This window comes from Hemitrygon akajei, chromosome 9, assembly GCF_048418815.1.
Source record: "Hemitrygon akajei chromosome 9, sHemAka1.3, whole genome shotgun sequence".
NCBI lineage: Eukaryota > Metazoa > Chordata > Chondrichthyes > Myliobatiformes > Dasyatidae > Hemitrygon > Hemitrygon akajei.
In genome coordinates, this window is record NC_133132.1 from 133,560,126 (window position 1) to 133,577,581 (window position 17,456).

At 42.9% G+C, this 17,456-nt stretch overlaps 1 protein-coding gene across 8 annotated transcripts in view; it reads left to right on the top strand.

Annotated features, from left to right (window-relative positions):
* The window catches only part of LOC140733536 (pumilio homolog 2-like), a 138,502-nt gene that overhangs the window by 102,721 nt on the left and 18,325 nt on the right, over positions 1–17,456 (top strand). For 5 of the 8 annotated variants that reach the window (XM_073056986.1, XM_073056990.1, XM_073056985.1 and 2 more), the window contains 6 exons: positions 1,149–1,439; positions 4,859–5,095; positions 6,133–6,400; positions 12,631–12,760; positions 15,945–16,079; positions 16,180–16,317. In XM_073056986.1, the coding sequence (XP_072913087.1) occupies positions 1,149–1,439; positions 4,859–5,095; positions 6,133–6,400; positions 12,631–12,760; positions 15,945–16,079; positions 16,180–16,317 (1,199 nt within the window). The remainder of the gene's footprint in view (positions 1–1,148; positions 1,440–4,858; positions 5,096–6,132; positions 6,401–12,630; positions 12,761–15,944; positions 16,080–16,179; positions 16,318–17,456) is intronic. The other 3 variants (XM_073056988.1, XM_073056993.1, XM_073056992.1) reach the window with 1 other exon arrangement.

Here is a 17,456-nt window from a genome sequence, read left to right on the forward strand (position 1 = left end):
TGTGTCACCTTTGAAGTAAAAATCGAGATCTCTTTTTTAAGACCTTTGGGGCCGGGTGCGGAATTTATCAATGATCTTAGTAAAAGACTGGCCAAGAATTGACTTTATATGTTTATCCTCACTGAACTAAATTGAAAGAAACAATCTTCCTTTTGCCTTTATGAATTTCATTTTCATTGAATACAGATTCATTTCTTATACTTTAAAGTCTGATCTCAATGAATTTGCTTTACTTGTTTTTGAAATGTGTCCAATTTATCAAAAGCTATCCATATGTCTAAAACTGGATGATAATCCTGAATTTGGTACACCAGTGCAAGCTGCACTAATTTTTAGAATATTTTCTTCTCGCTAATTTTGAAGCAATAGGCCTATTTGGTTAGCCTTGTTAGCAGTATCTATTGACAGTGTTTCTAAATGGATGATCAATAAATGTTCATTTTTCCATCTTTTTCAAAGGGTGTCATTTCATTATGTTTCATTTTTTATTGTGGAGGATGCTGAAGTGAGGAAGAAGTACCCTTGCCACATAGGATGCTCCTTATTTTCCACAGGAACCATCCTCCCCCAGAAAGTCCAATATGTCCTTTTCGGAAGAATATTGTACAGAATTTTGGTCTTCTGATCTTTTTGCTTCTCTTGGGTAATAAAGAATCTGGTCCCTTGGGTCATTAGGGCAAAGTTCCTTATGAGACCTATTGCATGGTATGATGGACCTTCATCCTTTTGATTTTTCCCATTGGTAACCTAGGCTCAATCCTATTGATATGTGGAGGATGTTTTCTTTTGTAGAATGAGGAAGATCTTACAAGGTGGGTAGTTTGACTTTTTATTCCTATTAGATCTTAATTACTGAGTTTTAAGGGATGAGAACACAAAAAGATACTGAATCCCATTTCTTGAGAGTGATTGTCAAAGTAATTTTCTAGTCTCATTTATATTTCATTTTATAATTAACTGGAGGTTCTGTGAAAGTTTGTTCTAGATAATTCCTCAATAGCTTTCTCTGCAAATTTTTTGTTGATTTCATTATGCATTTTAAATAAGTTTCTGTATCTCTGTCAATGGAGCCATTTTTAGAAAATGTGACATTTCCTTATTTTAACTTTGTCTTGGCATTGTTTTTTTTGGTAATTTTGTTAAAACAGCTGTGGCAGCTTCAGCTAATGGAACAGCAAGCAATTTAGCAGCAGCAGCAGCAGCAAGTGGTCTCTTCCGTCCAATTGGAACACAACCACAACAGCAGCAGCAGCAGCAACAGAGTAACAACTTGCAGTCAAGCTCATTTTATGGCAGCAGCTCCCTTTCAAATAGTTCTCAGAGCAGTTCACTGTTCTCTCAAGGGCCAGGCCAGCCAAGCAACACATCACTTAGCTTTGGGAGCAGTAACTCACTGGGTGCTGCTATTGGTTCTGCACTTGGAGGATTTGGATCAGCAGGTAAGTAATTCCTACATCATCAGCATGTTTGCATATCAAGGATTTGTATCAAACGTACTATGTTATTTGCATTAGCCAAATATAACAAAAAATGTAACTATAACAAAATCAACTTTTATTCATTGGCACCTCTGCAGTTTGATGGAAAATGGTATCACTATCATGATTATCACTATTTGTACCATTTTCGGATTAATTTAAGGTGAAAATACTTGTCATAGAAATTATGCATATATCCAAATAAAATGTAGAACTGTATGTCATCTCTTTACCCTTTTAAAAATCAATGTTTTGGACATTTTAAGGTTAAAATTTTTTATTGTAAAATACAGATAAAATAAATTAAATGACTAATTTTTCAAATACGTGCCATATTTTCAAAGAAGATAATGCTGCACTGCCCTGATACATAAACATAAATCAATTAAAAATGCCTTTACAATTACTTTGTGTAACATTTGAAATAAAATCCTTAGAATTTTATGTGAGAATTCCAGATGCATAAATACAGATAAATGAGAGTTTACTGCATCTGGCGGTGGTGGGGGGGGGGGGGGGAGGAGGACATAGTTATAAGCTCTGTGTAGATTTTGATACGGTTTTTGTCTGGATTAATAACCGGATTAATACCAAATATTTCAATTTGTCCTTTGTTCTTTACTGCTGATTTCAAATTACACATTAAATGTGTTTTTCATTATTATTGTGTACAAAAGCAAAGTAAGACTCAATGCAGTGATTGTCCTGAAGGTAGAGACACAAACAGTTTCATTAGTATCTTCTGTCCTGCACCCTTAAATTATACCAGTTTGAGGATGGTTGAGTTCTTGCAAGACAAAAAAATCTTTAAAGTCCAGCCCCATTATCCTGAGTTATTGCCATAATTTTGACCTCTTCTTTGCAGAAATTGTTCGACCTATTTAAATTGACTTTCAGTTACCCCTCTGATAACATTGTGTGAATCTTTTATTTGAAGAGCATGTTCCTTCTGCCTTGCCATTTTCTTTCAAGCTTTGTTCAAGATTTGACTGATTTTTCTGGATCTGCTTTATCTAGAAAAAATTAAAAGTCACTGTTTAAAAAAAAAATAGCCTGGTCAAATTTTCTTCTAATCAGATGGAGATATTATTGTATCCTTGGCAAGTAACTTTCACACACTTAGCTAGTTAGAATGGTGTGTACTGTAGTGTGCAAACAGGTCTCAACAAACATCAAAAACACCTTGTGAAAGAATTGATTTTTTAATTTGTGCTGACTGGCCAGTATTAACTATGTTGTCTCTGAATCTGCTTGACATGTACTATGAATGAAAGAATAACAAAACTTGGGATTGTTTAGCACATCAGCAATGCCTCTAGAGTTAAAACCAGGTCAATGATTTTCATCATCAGAAAGAAATAGTTTTAAGTTGTAGAAAAGGGTCAGCAGTGGGAAGAACAATGAGAATGGCTCTGATAGGCTGGGTGACTCAAATGGTGGTGGTACTGGTTGGGAGAAGATTTTGAAGTTTGTTAACCACAAACAATCTAATTGTGGACAAATGTATGAGGAAGGAGAGAGATAAAATTATTGGAATTAAGAGAAGGTATAACTGTTGTTGGAAATCCTGAAATGAGAGGATGCTGGAAATACAACTGGAAAGGCTGGTCTGTTGAAATTGTTGAATTCATTGATGCATCCAGAGGGTTGTAACAGTCAGGAATTAAGGTGATGTTTGTTAGGCTAATGTTGGGCTTGCCCAGAACAACTAGAGCTGAATGCAGAACTTTCTCTTTAAAGTGATGTGTTTGGATTGAAAGGTTACAATTGGTTGGCCTTGGACTGATATCATTGCACCATATTGATACTATTTTATGAAATATAATTAATACTGGCATGGAGAATTAAAGTATTGGGCAATTGGAATGTTAAGGTCACCATTGTGAAATGAGCAGAGGTATCTCAACATTGAGCACTGAATGCAGTATAGTCAATCAGAAGAAGTACAGGTAAGGAGTGTTTGAAAGGAAAGATGCTTATGGGCAGGTGTTATATCATTTGCAGTTTCAGGAAAAGGGGAGTGGATGTTGATGCAGTTGGAATTGTGAACCAAGTATTCACAGAGAGAATTATCACTTAGAAATCCTGGAAGCTGCAGGGAAGCAGTGTCATTACATTGAAAACAAACATGTTCTTCATTGCAAGATCATTAAATGTTTCCCTCTATGCAGATCCATCCAGTCTTACTATTTTGAGCATGTTCTTAAGATATTCAGCATTTGCTGTATTTTTTTTGGTTTTTTTATTTATTTTTAAAAAATCTTGCATCTATGCACATTCAACTCCTTAGATGTTCAAAATTACATTGATGAAAAATATTTCATTCATTCTTAGATAACTGTCAATGGCAAAAATGAAAACTAGTAAATCAGCTATTTACTTGCATTGCTTCCAGGGTTTGACCTGGAGTGCACTGTGCTCCTATTGCAAACCAACTCTGAAAGTTTTGACATTAAGTAGACTTTGGTCCAATTTTGCTATATTGAATAGTTTAAAAGTATTTGTGACTTCTAAAACTTACTAAAACTGTAGAAAACAATTTAAATTAATTTTTGAAACAAAATCCCTCTGCAAATGGTGCTTTCTCTTTGCCACTTAATCCATGGCCTTACAGCTCCCAAATGGAACTTTATGCAAGGTCTAACCTAGAATGATATTGGTGAGGTGAGGCCCTCCCCCCCCCCCCCAGCTGTAAATTCTAAGGCAGATCAGCAAGATTGCTGAGAGATGGGAAGTCTTCTAGTTAACAGATTTACATTTGATAGCAGATGCACAAAAGTTACAGACTTTTGTTTTAATGGCTAAAAATAGGCAATTCCACTAAGAGCAACATTATTAACTTGCATGGTCTGACATATTTAGTTATTGTAAAGATACAAATGCTACATAATCTTAGTTATATTACTGAAACTTGCCCCCCCCCCCCACTTTAGTATATATTTTGTTTCCTTATGGCACCTAGTTAACAGTTCCTTCAACATCTAGCAATTTATCATTTTGGATATTAGGCATAACAGACATATTTTTAAAATCCTCGTAGGTTATTTTTATTTAATTTCCACTGTTCTATCTATGCCATTTCCAAAAAATGCTCTTTTAATTTGTTTTGTAAGTTTTCTTTCACTTAGTTGTCCTTAAATTGGTTCTTGCTTTAAAGTATAACCTCCCAGTGGAAAGTACTGTTAGTGTTCTGTGAACATTGATCAGTATGATTTTAAATGACAAGAAAGATGCCAAGACAAGAAGATAGCAATTTAGCTGTTAATCATCACAGCCATTCCTCCTTGATTCATAATGTATTTTTATGGTTTAGCAGTCATTGAAGATTAAAAAAAGGTAAATGTTTTTATTAATCTTTGTTCCAAATATTGATATTACAGTTGGCAGCTCTGGAAGCAGCAGTGTATCAAGACGAGATTCATTGTCTACTGCTTCTGATCTATACAAACGGCCCAACAGCAATTTGCCTCCAATTGGACAGCAGTTCTACAACAGCTTGGGATTTTCTTCTTCGCCTGGTCCAATTGGCATGCCCCTTCCTAGCCAGACGCCTAGTCATTCTTTAACACCGCCTCCATCTCTTTCCACACAGGGATCTTCATCAACTCTTCATCTTGGTATGTTTGCTATTCCATAATGCATGATAGTTTGATTTAATGTGCATTTTCATTTGTATCTAGATTGTCAGCTGGACGTGCTTCTGTTCGGTCTCATGCAAAAGAAAACTATCTTTTTTGAGAGTTGCTCTCTGTACACTCTAGATAAGATTGGTCTTTAATTATGAATTTGCAAGTTAGTTGGTTTATCATTTAATGTTGTAATCCTCAACTATATGTTTATGCCAAAGAAATAGTCTTTTTTTCTTAAATGGAAAAGAAAGCAATTATCAGTAATTAACAAAACTGAAATAGTTCACTCAAACTTCAAACATGTCTTTTCATAGTTATGTGCAAATTATAAAGTGAATAGATCTTAATTCTGTGGAATAGTATCATTTGCATTTTTGTGTGTAAAAAGTGGTAAAGCTCAGTTATTTGGTAGTATGCAGTATTGCACAAAAGTCTTGGGCACAAAAACAAATTCCATGACATATGAGTGATAATAAACCTGATTCCGATATGGGTCTCTATTTTGGATGAGAGTGGGTCAGGGGCAGGGAGAGGGGAATCGTGGCTGGGAAAAGGAGAGAGGAGAGGGAGAGGAGCAGGAAGCACCGGTGAGTCATTCTGTAATGATCAATAAACCAATTTGTTTGGAATCGAATGTCCATACCTGATGGCTGGTGGCTCAGGGTTGGGTGTTCCTGCACCCACACCAACCCCACCCTTGGCACGCTTTCTCTGCCACCTGTCCCACATCCCTCCCACTGCACTTCACTTGCCATCCCCAACACCATTTGCTCCTGCCAGATTTACAAACTCACTCTCCATTCCACTTTGACAAATACAGTACTGTGCAAAAACCTTAGGCACCCTAGCTATATATTTGTGCCTAAGACTTGCACAGTACTGTATATGACGTAGTTTTAGATAGGAAGGAAAGCGCAAGTGAAGTTAATGGTTCATATTCCCTTATTGTGAAACTTGAATTTTCATGCTGAGCAATTATATAAAACATGGACAGTCTTGTAAGATTCATCTTGTTTTCACTGCAGGTGGACTGACAAATGGCAGTGGGCGATTCATTTCTGCAGCACCTGGTGCTGAAGCTAAAAGTCGTAGTGGAATTGGTTCAACAAGTCTGTTCAGTTCTAGCAGCCAGCTGTTTCCTCCCTCTCGTCTTCGCTACAGCCGATCTGATATTATGCCTTCAGGCCGTAGTAGGCTGTTGGAGGACTTTAGAAATAACCGTTTTCCTAATCTTCAGTTACGTGACCTGGTTGGCCACATAGTTGAATTCTCCCAGGACCAACATGGGTCTAGGTAATGATTTGTTGATTTTTTTTAAAAAATGAGAATATATTCTTACATTTTATTGATTATTATATGAAGCATAATGATTATTTCTATAATTTTAATGCCTTCAAGGAAATCACAATAGTTACAGCATAGTGCATTTCGCTTGTATGCCTTACAAATTGCTTTGGATAATGAGTTAGCTCATTTTGAATGCTAAATTCAGTCTTCCTACATTACTTGTGCTGCTAGTGCATTCCAGACCTAATCTCTTACCAACAGTTTGGTGACCTAAGCAGACTATAGTCTCAGGCTTTTATTCACTATTTTTTGTTCCATATTTGTTAGTGATTTTTTTAAAATTCATGCAACTAATTCAGTGATTTCCATGTCTTCTGTTGGATCCCATGGCACCTATGCCCTGTTTAGATTATTCAGGAATAAACCAATTTTACATTTCTGAGGCATACTAAAACTGCCACCAAGGAGAAAGATTTCCTATTCTTTATTATAAAGTTTTACCTTATGAAAGTGTGATCTATTGGCGGTCTCAGGGTACTTGGAGGTGCATGATAAAGTAGGCTAAAGTCAATGTGGTCCCCTTGAGGGGAAATCATGCCTGACAGATCTGTTGGAATTCTTTGAGGAAATAATGAACAAGATAGTCAAAGGAGAATCAGTGGACATTGTGTACTTGGATCTTCAGAAGGCCTTTGACAAGGTGCCAAACATAATGCTGTTTAACAAGTTAAGAGTCCATGACATTACAAGAAGGATACTAGCATGGATTGGCTGATTGGCAGGAGGCAAAGAGTGGGAATAAAGGGGGCCTTTTTGGTTGGCTGCTGATCTTTAATACTCTGCAGCGGTCAGTGTTGGGACTGCTTCTTGTTACATAATATGTCAATGATTTGGTTGATAAAATTGATGTCTTTGTGGCAGTTTGTAGACAATACTAAGGTAGATGGAGGGGCAGGTAGTGTTGAGGAAGCAGGGTGTCTGCAGAAGGACAGATTGGGCAAAGAAGTGGTAAATGGAATACAGTGTCAGGAAGTGTATGGTCATACACTTTGGCATAAGTAATAAAAGCATAGACTTTTCTAAGCGGAGGGAAAATTCAAAAATCAGAGGTGCAAAAGTCCTTGTGTAATGTTCCTTAAATGTTAACCTACAGGTTGAGTCAGTGGTGTAGCGGTGTGCTACACGCAGCGCTGAAATAACGACACGGAGTTGGTAAACTGCAGTTAAAGAAGATTTTATTCGAACTTTGCGGCTTCGCTTTAAAGCCTCCCTGATCCCGCCCTCCCCGGGCGCGGATGCTGTAGGAGGCACGTATTCACAGTCCCGCGCGAGCTTTTCCCTTTGTTAGTGAAGCAGACCTGGCACCCTTTTGGGACTGGCCTTTATGCCGGCGCGCTGGCTATTTGTGAGCCGGTTCGAGTGCGCTAGGAAGTGGGTCGCCACCTACCCCCCCCCCAGAACCGGCGATACACTCCCCAATGTCCACAGTCTGGGCTGGACCCTGTTTGGGAGGTCGGCCCCTGCGCCGTGGTGCCGGGAACTCGACCGGTTGCGCCACGTCCACATGGGCCGTTTTGAGGCGGTCCACCATGAAAACCTCCTCTCTCCCCCCCCAACGTCCAGCACGAACGTGGACCCGTTGTTCCTGAGCACCATAAACGGCCCCTTGTAGGGCCGTTGTAGCAGTGGCCGATGCCCGCCCCTTCGTACAAACACAAATTTACTGTTCTGCAGGTCTTTGGGTATGCAGGTTGGGTTCTGCCCATGCTGCGAAGTGGGTATGGGGGCCAGGTTGCCAAGCCTCTCGCGTAGTCTGCCCAGGACTGCTGCGGGTTCTTCGTCGTGCCCCCTTGCGGCTGGTGTGAACTCCCCAGGGACGACCAGGGGTACGCCGTACACCAACTCGGCCGACGAGGTGTGCAGATTGTCTTTGGGCGCCGTGCGGATTCCGAGCAGGACCCAGGGAAGCTCGTCCACCCAGTTAGCTCCTCGCAGGCGGGCCATGAGAGCCGACTTTAGGTGACGGTGGAAACGCTCCACCAGGCCGTTCGACTGTGGGTGGTAGACAGTTGTGTGGTGCAGCTGTGTCCCCAAAAGGCTAGCCATAGCTGATCACAGGCTGGAGGTGAACTGGCGCCTCTGTCGGAGGTAATATGGGCCGGTACACCAAAGCAGGACACCCAGGTGGTGATCAGTGCCCGGGCGCAAGATTCGGGGGTGCTGTCGGTGAGCGGGATCGCTTCTGGCCATCTGGTGAACCGGTCCACGATAGTGAGGAGGTGCCGCGCTCCCACAATATCCACATGAATGTGGTCGAAACGCCGGTGGGTGGGGTGGAACTGCTGCGGCAGAGCTTTGATGTGCCGCTGCACCGTGGCCGTCTGGCAGTGCATGCACGTTTTGGCCCATTCACTGACCTGCTTGCGGAGACCGTGCCAAACGAATCTGCTGGAGACCATCCGGACGGTTGTCCTGATGGAGGGGTGCGCTAAGTTATGAATGGAGTCGAAAACACGGCGCCGCCAGTTTGCCGGGACAGCGGGATGGGGTTGGCCGGTGGTGACGTCACAGAGTAGGGTCCTCTCACCTGGGCCTACGGGGAGGTCCTGGAGCTGCAAGCCGGAGACTGCGGTTCTGTAACTAGGGATCTCCTCGTCTGCCTGCTGCGCCTCTGCCAGTGCCTCAAAGTCTACCCCTTTGGAAAGGGCATGAATGTTAGGGCGAGAGAGCGCGTCCGCCACGACATTGTCCTTACCTGAGACGTGCTGGCCATCCGTCGTGTATTCAGAGATGTAGGACAGATGGTGCTGCTGGCGGGACGACCAGGGGTCAGACACCTTCATGAACGTAAAGGTAAGCGGCTTGTGGTCCGTGAATGTGGTGAAGGGCCTACCTTCCAAGAAGTACCTGAAATGCCGGATTGCCAGGTATAGCGCCAACAGTTCCCGGTCGAAAGCACTGTATTTGAGCTCGGGTGGTCGCAGGTGTTTGCTGAAAAACGCCAGGGGTTGCCAGCGACCCGCGATGAGTTGCTCCAGTACCCCACCGACTGCCGTGTTGGATGCGTCCACTGTGAGGGCGGTAGGGACGTCCATTCTGGGGTGCACTAGCATCGCGGTGTTTGCCAAGGCTTCTTTCGTTTTAATGAAAGCGGCGGCGGACTCCTCCCCTGACATCAGGGCAAACAGGGGGCACATGATTCGGGCAGCTGAAGGGAGGAAGCGGTGGTAGAAATTTACCATACCCACGAATTCCTGAAGGCCTTTGATTGTGGTGGGTCGGGGAAAATGGCGTACTGCGTCTACCTTAGCGGGCAGAGGGGTTGCCCCATCTTTAGTAATCCTGTGGCCCAGGAAGTCGATGGTGTCGAGCCCAAACTGGCATTTGGCCGGGTTGATTGTTAGACCGTATTCACTCAGTGGGGCGTAGAGTTGACAAAGGTGGGACAAATGTTCCTGACGACTGCTGTTTGCTATGAGGATGTCGTCCAAATAGATGAAAGCGAAGCCCAGGTCACGTCCTACCGCGTCCATTAACCGCTGGAATGTCTGTGCGGCATTCTTCAGGCCGAACGTCATGCGGAGGAACTCGAAAAGGCCAAACGGGGTGATGAGTGCCGTTTTGGGGACGTCATCTGGATGCATTGGGATTTGATGGTATCCCTGGACAAGGTCTACCTTGGAGAAGATCCGTGCGCTGTGCAGGTTTGCTGCAAAATCCTGAATGTGCGACACAGGGTAGCGGTCCGGTGTTGTAGCCTCGTTCAGCCTGCGGTAGTCACCGCATGGTCTCCAGCCCCCTGTCGCTTTGGGCACCATGTGCAGGGGGGAGGCCCATGGGCTGTCGGACCTCCGTATGATCTTCAATTCCTCCATCCACTTGAACAACTCCTTCGCCAGTCAGAGCTTGTCCGGGGGAAGCCTTCGAGCACGGGCGTAGAGGGGTGGTCCCTGGGTCGGGATGTGGTGCTGTACGCCATGTCGGGGCATGGCTGCCGTGAACTGCGGTGCCAGAACCGATGGGAAATCCGCCAGGACCCTGGTGAAGTCGTTGTCAGACAGCGTGATGGAGTCGAGGTGAGGGGCTGGCAACTGGGCTGCACCCAGGGAGAACGTCTGAAAGGTCTCGGCATGGACCAGTCTCTTCCTGGGCAGGTGGACCAGTAGGCTGTGAGCCCGCAAAAAATCCGCACCCAGAAGCGTTTGGGCTACGGCGGCCAGCGTGAAGTCCCACGTGAACCGGCTGGAGCCGAACTGTAGCTGCACCGTACGGGTGCCATAGGTCCTTACTGTGCTGCCGTTCACGGCCCTCGGGGGGACCCGGCACCCTGTTGCGGGTGTCATAACTCGTCGGAGGTAAGACGCTGATCTCGGCACCAGTGTCGACCAAAAAACGGTGTCCCGACCGCTTGTCCCACACATACAGGAGGCATTCCCGATGGCCAGCCGCCGTAGCCATCAGCGGCGGCTGGCCCTGGCGTTTTCCGGGAACTTGCAGGGCGGGCGACAGCGGCGGGCTTCTGCACCCCACCGCTGGTGGTAGAAGCACCATTGTTCGTTGGGCTCCCCACCCCTGCCTCTGGGGTTAGCAGGCTCTGTGGCCGGGCCGGGTCTGGTTTGCTGCTGGGAGCGTGGCCTGGTGATCTGTGCGACGGACGCCCCACTCACCTTCTTGGCGTTCCACAGCAAGTCCGCCCGGGCTGCCACCTTCCGGGGGTCGCTGAAATCCCCGTTGGACAGCAGCAGGCGTATGTCCTCGGGCATCTGCTCCAGGAATGCCTGCTCAAACATGAGAGGCCAGAAACAACAAATCTCTTTCATTAAAGCCGATGGAGGTCTGTCCCCCAAACCATCCAGGTGCAGTAAACGGGCAGCCCGCTTGCGCAGTGAGAGTCCGAAAGTCCTTATGAGCAGGGCTTTGAATTCCGTGTACTTGCTGTCCGCTGGGGGAGACTGTATGAACTCCTCAACCTGGGCCGCTGTGTCCTGGTCGAGGGAGCTCACCACGTAGTAGTAACGTGTGTCCTCTGAGGTTATCTGCCGAACGTGGAATTGGGCTTCTGCTTGCTGGAACCACAGGTGAGGTCGCAGCGTCCAGAAGCTTGGCAGTTTCAAAGAAACTGCATGAACAGATGCGGCGTCATTCATCTCCGGTCCAAATATCGTTTGGACCGTCGGGGTCACCAATTGTAGCGGTGTGCTACACGCAGCGCTGAAATAATGACACGGAGACGGTAAACTGCAGTTAAAGAAGATTTTATTCGAACTTCGCGGCTTCGCTATAAAGCCTCCCTGATCCCGCCCTCCCCGGGCGCGGATGCTGTAGGAGGCATGTATTCACAGTCCTGTCCCGCGCGAGCTTTTCCCTTTGTTAGTGAAGCAGACCTGGCGCCCTTTTGGGACTGGCCTTTATGCCGGCGCGCTGGCTATTTGTGAGCCGGTTCAAGTGCGCTAGGAAGTGGGTCGCCACAATGTTAGCATTCATTCCGAGAGGACTAGAATATAAAAACAAGGATGTAATGTTGAGGCTTTGGAGAACTGTGAGCAGTTTTGGGCCTCTTGTCTCATGAAGGATGCACCAACATTAGAAAGGGTTCATGAGAATGACTGCAGGAATGAAAGGATCATCGTATGTGGACCATCTGGGCCTGTGCTCAATAGAATTTAGAACAATGGGGGGATCTCATTGAAACCTGTCAAATGTTGAAAGGCCTAGAGAGAGTGGATATGGAGAGGATATTTTCTGTAGTGGGGGAGTCTAGGACCAAAGGGCACAGCCTCAGAATAGAAGGACATCCATTTATAATGGCAAAGAGGAGGAATTTCTTTAGCCAGAGGGTGATGAGTCTGCGGAATTCGTTGCCACAGGCGGCTGTGGAGGCTGGGTGTATTTAAGGTGGAAGTTGATAAGTTGTTGATTTGTCAGTACATGCACTATTCTAGGGAGAAAGCAAGAGGATGGGGTTAAGAGAGAAAATGGATTGGCCACAATGAAATGTCTAGACTCGATGTACCAAATGACCTAATTCTGTTCCTATGACTTATGGTTTTTTTGATCACCTCAGCTTTGACAGCTACATGGTATGGATTGTAATCAACTTGAGTATTTTGGTTATGTAATGAACACTACTCATTTGCCTGGATGAAATATTTAAAACAAAAATGGATTTTACAATGCTATTAGCATATAGTCAATTACACTTTTTTGGGGGGGGGGGTTGTGATTGTATCTGACAGATTCATTCAGCAAAAATTGGAGCGAGCTACCCCTGCGGAACGTCAGATGGTTTTCAGTGAAATCCTGCAAGCAGCATATCAGTTGATGACTGATGTGTTTGGAAATTATGTAATACAGAAGTTCTTTGAGGTAGGCATATTTTCTGAAGCTTGCTTGATAATTATTCTAATGTAATGGCTGTTTTAATTAGCTGTTCTATTCTCAAGATTTGGGTGTGCTAGTAACATCAGGGCCAAGGATGGACTGTCTGGTCCTTCAAAGTTCAAAGTAAATTTATTATCAAAGTACAAAATGCTACCATATGCAACCTGACATTCTTTTTCTTGCAGACATTTGCAATAAATCCAACACAGAATAATTGATTTGATGGCATCCATCTATCTTGAAGGACAATAGAATTTTTTCCACAAGCTTGGGCAGAAAGAATGGAAATCCTTGAGTGCCCAGTTGTCAAAGTCCCCCATAGCCTCACCAGTGTAGTCGAAAGGAAAGCAAAGCAATATGTTTGGCACCAGCTTGGATGCAGGAACTGCCAGAAGGATGTTCAGTGATGTGCAGCCGCCATAGGGGCTCCACTCCAGATTTTCTGTCTGGGTTTACTCCCGTAACCTTCTTCTCTCCCGAGGCTGCCCAAAAGGCCATTTGACGGACAATTCAGAATAATAACCATTATAGAATCAATGGATATCCACACCAACTTTGGGGTTCAAATAGTGTGCAAAAGACATAAACTGTGTGAATACAAAAAGAGAGTAGTAGTAATAATAATAATTATTATTAAATAAGCAATAAATATCGAGAACATGAGATGAAGAGTTTTTGAAAGCGAGTCAGTAGGTTGTGGGGACATTTCAATGATGGGGCAAGTGAGGTTGAGTGAAGTTATCCCGTCTGGCTCAAGAGCCTGATGGTTGAGGGGTAATAACTGTTCCTGAACCCGATGGCGTGAGTCCTGAAGCTCCTGTACCACCTTCCTGATGGCAGGAAGAGAGCATGACCTGGGTAGTGGGAGTTCCAGATAAATTGTTACTTTCCTGCAACAATGCTTCATGTAGATGTGCTCAATGGTGGGGAGGACTTTATCTGTGATGGGCTGGCCCCTTGAGCCTTCTCTGTAATAATGAATATTTATAGCTGATTGTGTTTTCATCTTTGTGACATTTTTTCAGCCTTGTCTGGATCCCTCAATTCCTTTAGTGCCCAGAAGTGTAATAATCATTGTTTAATACATTGAGCCACTGCAGTATGGCAGGTTAGAGAATTCCGAAGTTCTACCACTAATCTGTACTTCCTTTAGTTCTACCTTCTCATTAGAACTTTTATTTGCTGGTATATCTGACAAGTTTTAATTATCTTCCATGAACATAGGCCTCTGTACTTCCATTTTGGAACGGGATCCTCGACAGTCTGTGCACATCAGAAATAACATCTCATTCTTGCTGACAGTCGCTACTGGCTTACCTCAAGGATGTGTGCTTAGCCTACTGTTATACTCTCGTGCTATCCACGATTGTGTGGCTCAAACACCATCTGTATCTTTGGTGACAAGGAGGTATACAGGAGCAAGATAGATCAGCTGGATGAGTAGTGTTGCAGCAACAACCTTGCACCAAATGTCAGTAAGACCAAGGAGTTAATTGTGGGCTTCAGGAAGGGGAATTCAGGGGAACACAAACCAGTCCTCAGTGAAGGATCAGCAGTGGAAAGGGACTGTTTCAAGTTCCTGGGTGTCAGCATCTCTGAGGATCTTCTGTATCCTGGGCCCAACATATTGATGCAATCACAAAGAAGGCACGACAGTTTCAGAAGGAATTCGTTAGGAGTTTCAGAAGAATTGGTATGTCCCCAAAAACACTTGCACATTTACCAGTTTGTGAAGACAAAATGATTTGAAGTGAAAAAAAGTATCCAAATAACAGTCACAAACAAGAGAAAATCTGCAGATGCTGGAAATCCAAGCAATACACACAAAATGCTGGAGGAACTCAGCAGACTTGAGAAGGGTGCTTCTTGAAGGGAATATTATATTACATATTACATTCCTTGGCCTGAAATGTCAACTGTACTCTTGTTTTTATTTCTCCCCATAGATGCTGCCTGGCTTGCTAAGTTCCTCCAGCATTTTGTCTGTGTTGCATCCAAATAGCAGTGATGTATCACTTGGAGCCAATATTCACGCAGTATGACTACTCTTGTCTTCAGTGACACACTGTCAATTTCATCTGGTTGAATTGCTTAAGCATATATCTTTTATGCTACAAATCAAATAATTTGGATAATTTTGAGTTTATGAAATATTGTCACTGTACATATTTTGGGAAGTTGACTGGAGGTTCGCATGTAGTAAGGAAAGGAAATTAATACATTTACCATAGAGTATCTATTCCTGTCATAAGCTTGTAACCAGCTTGTGTTCTTGTGACTCCAACTATGTGAATGATGCAGTTGAGACTCAGGATCATTGATGAACTTTTCAAGATGGTCATTTCTTGCTGCTTGTGTGGTGCAGTTGTTACCTTCCACTTACCAAATCAAAGCAAAACCAGACTGCATTCGACGCACATGATTGAAAGGTTCAAAATCCAGCAAAACCTCAGTAAACCACTAAGTCCTATAAGCAATCCCTTAAGCTTGTATTCGTTGTCTCCTCCATGATCATCTGCTTAATTTTCTCTTCTATGCTTCATGCTCCAATCAAATATCAGTTCATGCTACTGTAGTTAAGGTGGAATATTATTATATATAAAAATGAAGGAAACAAATGTACATCTCCAGTGGATCACATGTAGCTGGCAATACATTTGCTGTTTCAGAAAGAAGTTGCTGAATTTGTCATTTCTTTAGATGTTAACTTCATCTTTTCCCTTTTTTAAATTTGTGGAGTTAAGGTCCTCTAAATTTGAAATAAGACAAGCTAAAGGCAAATAAGAAAAAAGTTATGGTAGATCTGATCATCTTCCATTCTGTTTATTGTCACAAGGCCTATAAAAATGTTAAAATTATTTTGATAAATATGTTTAGTTGTGGAATTGAGCTTTGAACAACTTATGGCACTTTTACAAGCAAATATATTGGGAATGTTGGTTTCCTTTGGCAACCAATTACCAGCATCTCAGTGCCAGTGGTGTTCAATTATGTTCAATGCAATCTGTTTTATACACTTAAAATGTTAGGTTGAATATCATTACTTAATTTCTGGCTCATGATTTCTACTCTGCTTCTCACTCATGCGCTCTCACATTTTGTAGCCTTTGAGTTGCTAGATTCACATGTCATTTGGCTTGAAATTTATGGTTTGTTTTGATCTTTTCAGTTTGGAAGTTTGGATCAGAAGCTAGCTTTAGCCCAACGTATCCGTGGCCATGTTTTACCTTTGGCTCTCCAGATGTATGGTTGTCGTGTTATTCAGAAGGCTTTAGAATCCATTTCAGCAGACCAGCAGGTAATTGTAAGTTTGAACAGATTTTTAAAAAATAATTATACACTATATAAATATTGTAGTATTTTTCTCATAAATTCTGTTTCTAATGGTGTTCTTCTCATTCCAGAATGACATGGTAAAAGAATTAGATGGACACGTTTTAAAATGTGTTAAAGACCAAAATGGAAACCATGTTGTTCAAAAATGTATTGAATGTGTGCAACCACAGTCACTCCAGTTCATTATTGACGCTTTTAAAGGACAGGTGAGCAGTTACCTTTGATTCAATGAAACTCCTTTAAAGTAAAGATAACCATATCAAGTAAGATGCTTCATCTGTGCTTTTATTTCCTTTGGTTGTATCTCATCCCAAGAGATGAAACACTTACGTGGTGACGACTTATTCTCAAGTACCACAACTGATAAAATTAAAGAACTCTCTTAAACCAGCACTCAACATAGTTTTACTAAGTAGCAATTCCAGACTGGACCCTCACCAAATGTAAAGCAATTGTAGTATAATACGATGTGTATATTGCTAGTCTACTTTTAAAGTATAACTCTCGCTTCGGCTAGTGGCTTAATATAAGGCGTGATATCCCCGGCCCGGCCAAACTTAAGAAATGTCGTTTGGGTGGATGTTGAGCAATGTGTCCCCTGTAACAAATCAGTACCCTGAAATAACAAACTGTACACAATATGCGATTAAACGATTAAGCTTTATAATTCTTACTTTGACTATATAGTTAGTAAAGAAAAGAAAAAAAGAGCCCAATCTTTTTAAACAGTCTGTTGCACAATGTTGGAGCTCACTGATAAGCTGATCGTCCACCATTGATCTCCTCTGATTATCGCTGCCCTTCAGACCTTCGCTCCAAGTCCACCCTGTCAGGTGGTCTACCAACTCTCTCCATTTGCGTCTTCTCTCCACGTCTCTCCCCAGCAAAAGACCGCAAAAATCTCTCTCCCAGACTCATAAGAAAGAACAACAGCATTCCAAACCCCAGTTATCTCTAGTCATAACCCAAACATTGCTGATACAGAGAAACCATTACATTATCAGTGAAACTTTACAGCATGTTACGCAGCAGTGAAACCCTACAACATGTTACAAAAGGGAGCAATGAATCATAGGGAGAATGTTCACAAGCTTTGGTAAGTGAAAGTACCAGAAATACATTTTTGTAAAATTAAGACAATAATATGACAATATTATGCTTGGTATACTCTTATGTATACTCTTATATTGTCTGGCAATATAAGTACAGTCGGCCCTCCTTATCTGCAAGGGATTGGTTCTGGGATCCCTCACGGATACCAAAATACGCGGATGCTCAAGTCCCTTATTCAATGCGGTGGACCTTAGGACCCAGCGGAACCCCAGACCTTATTTAACCTGTCTCA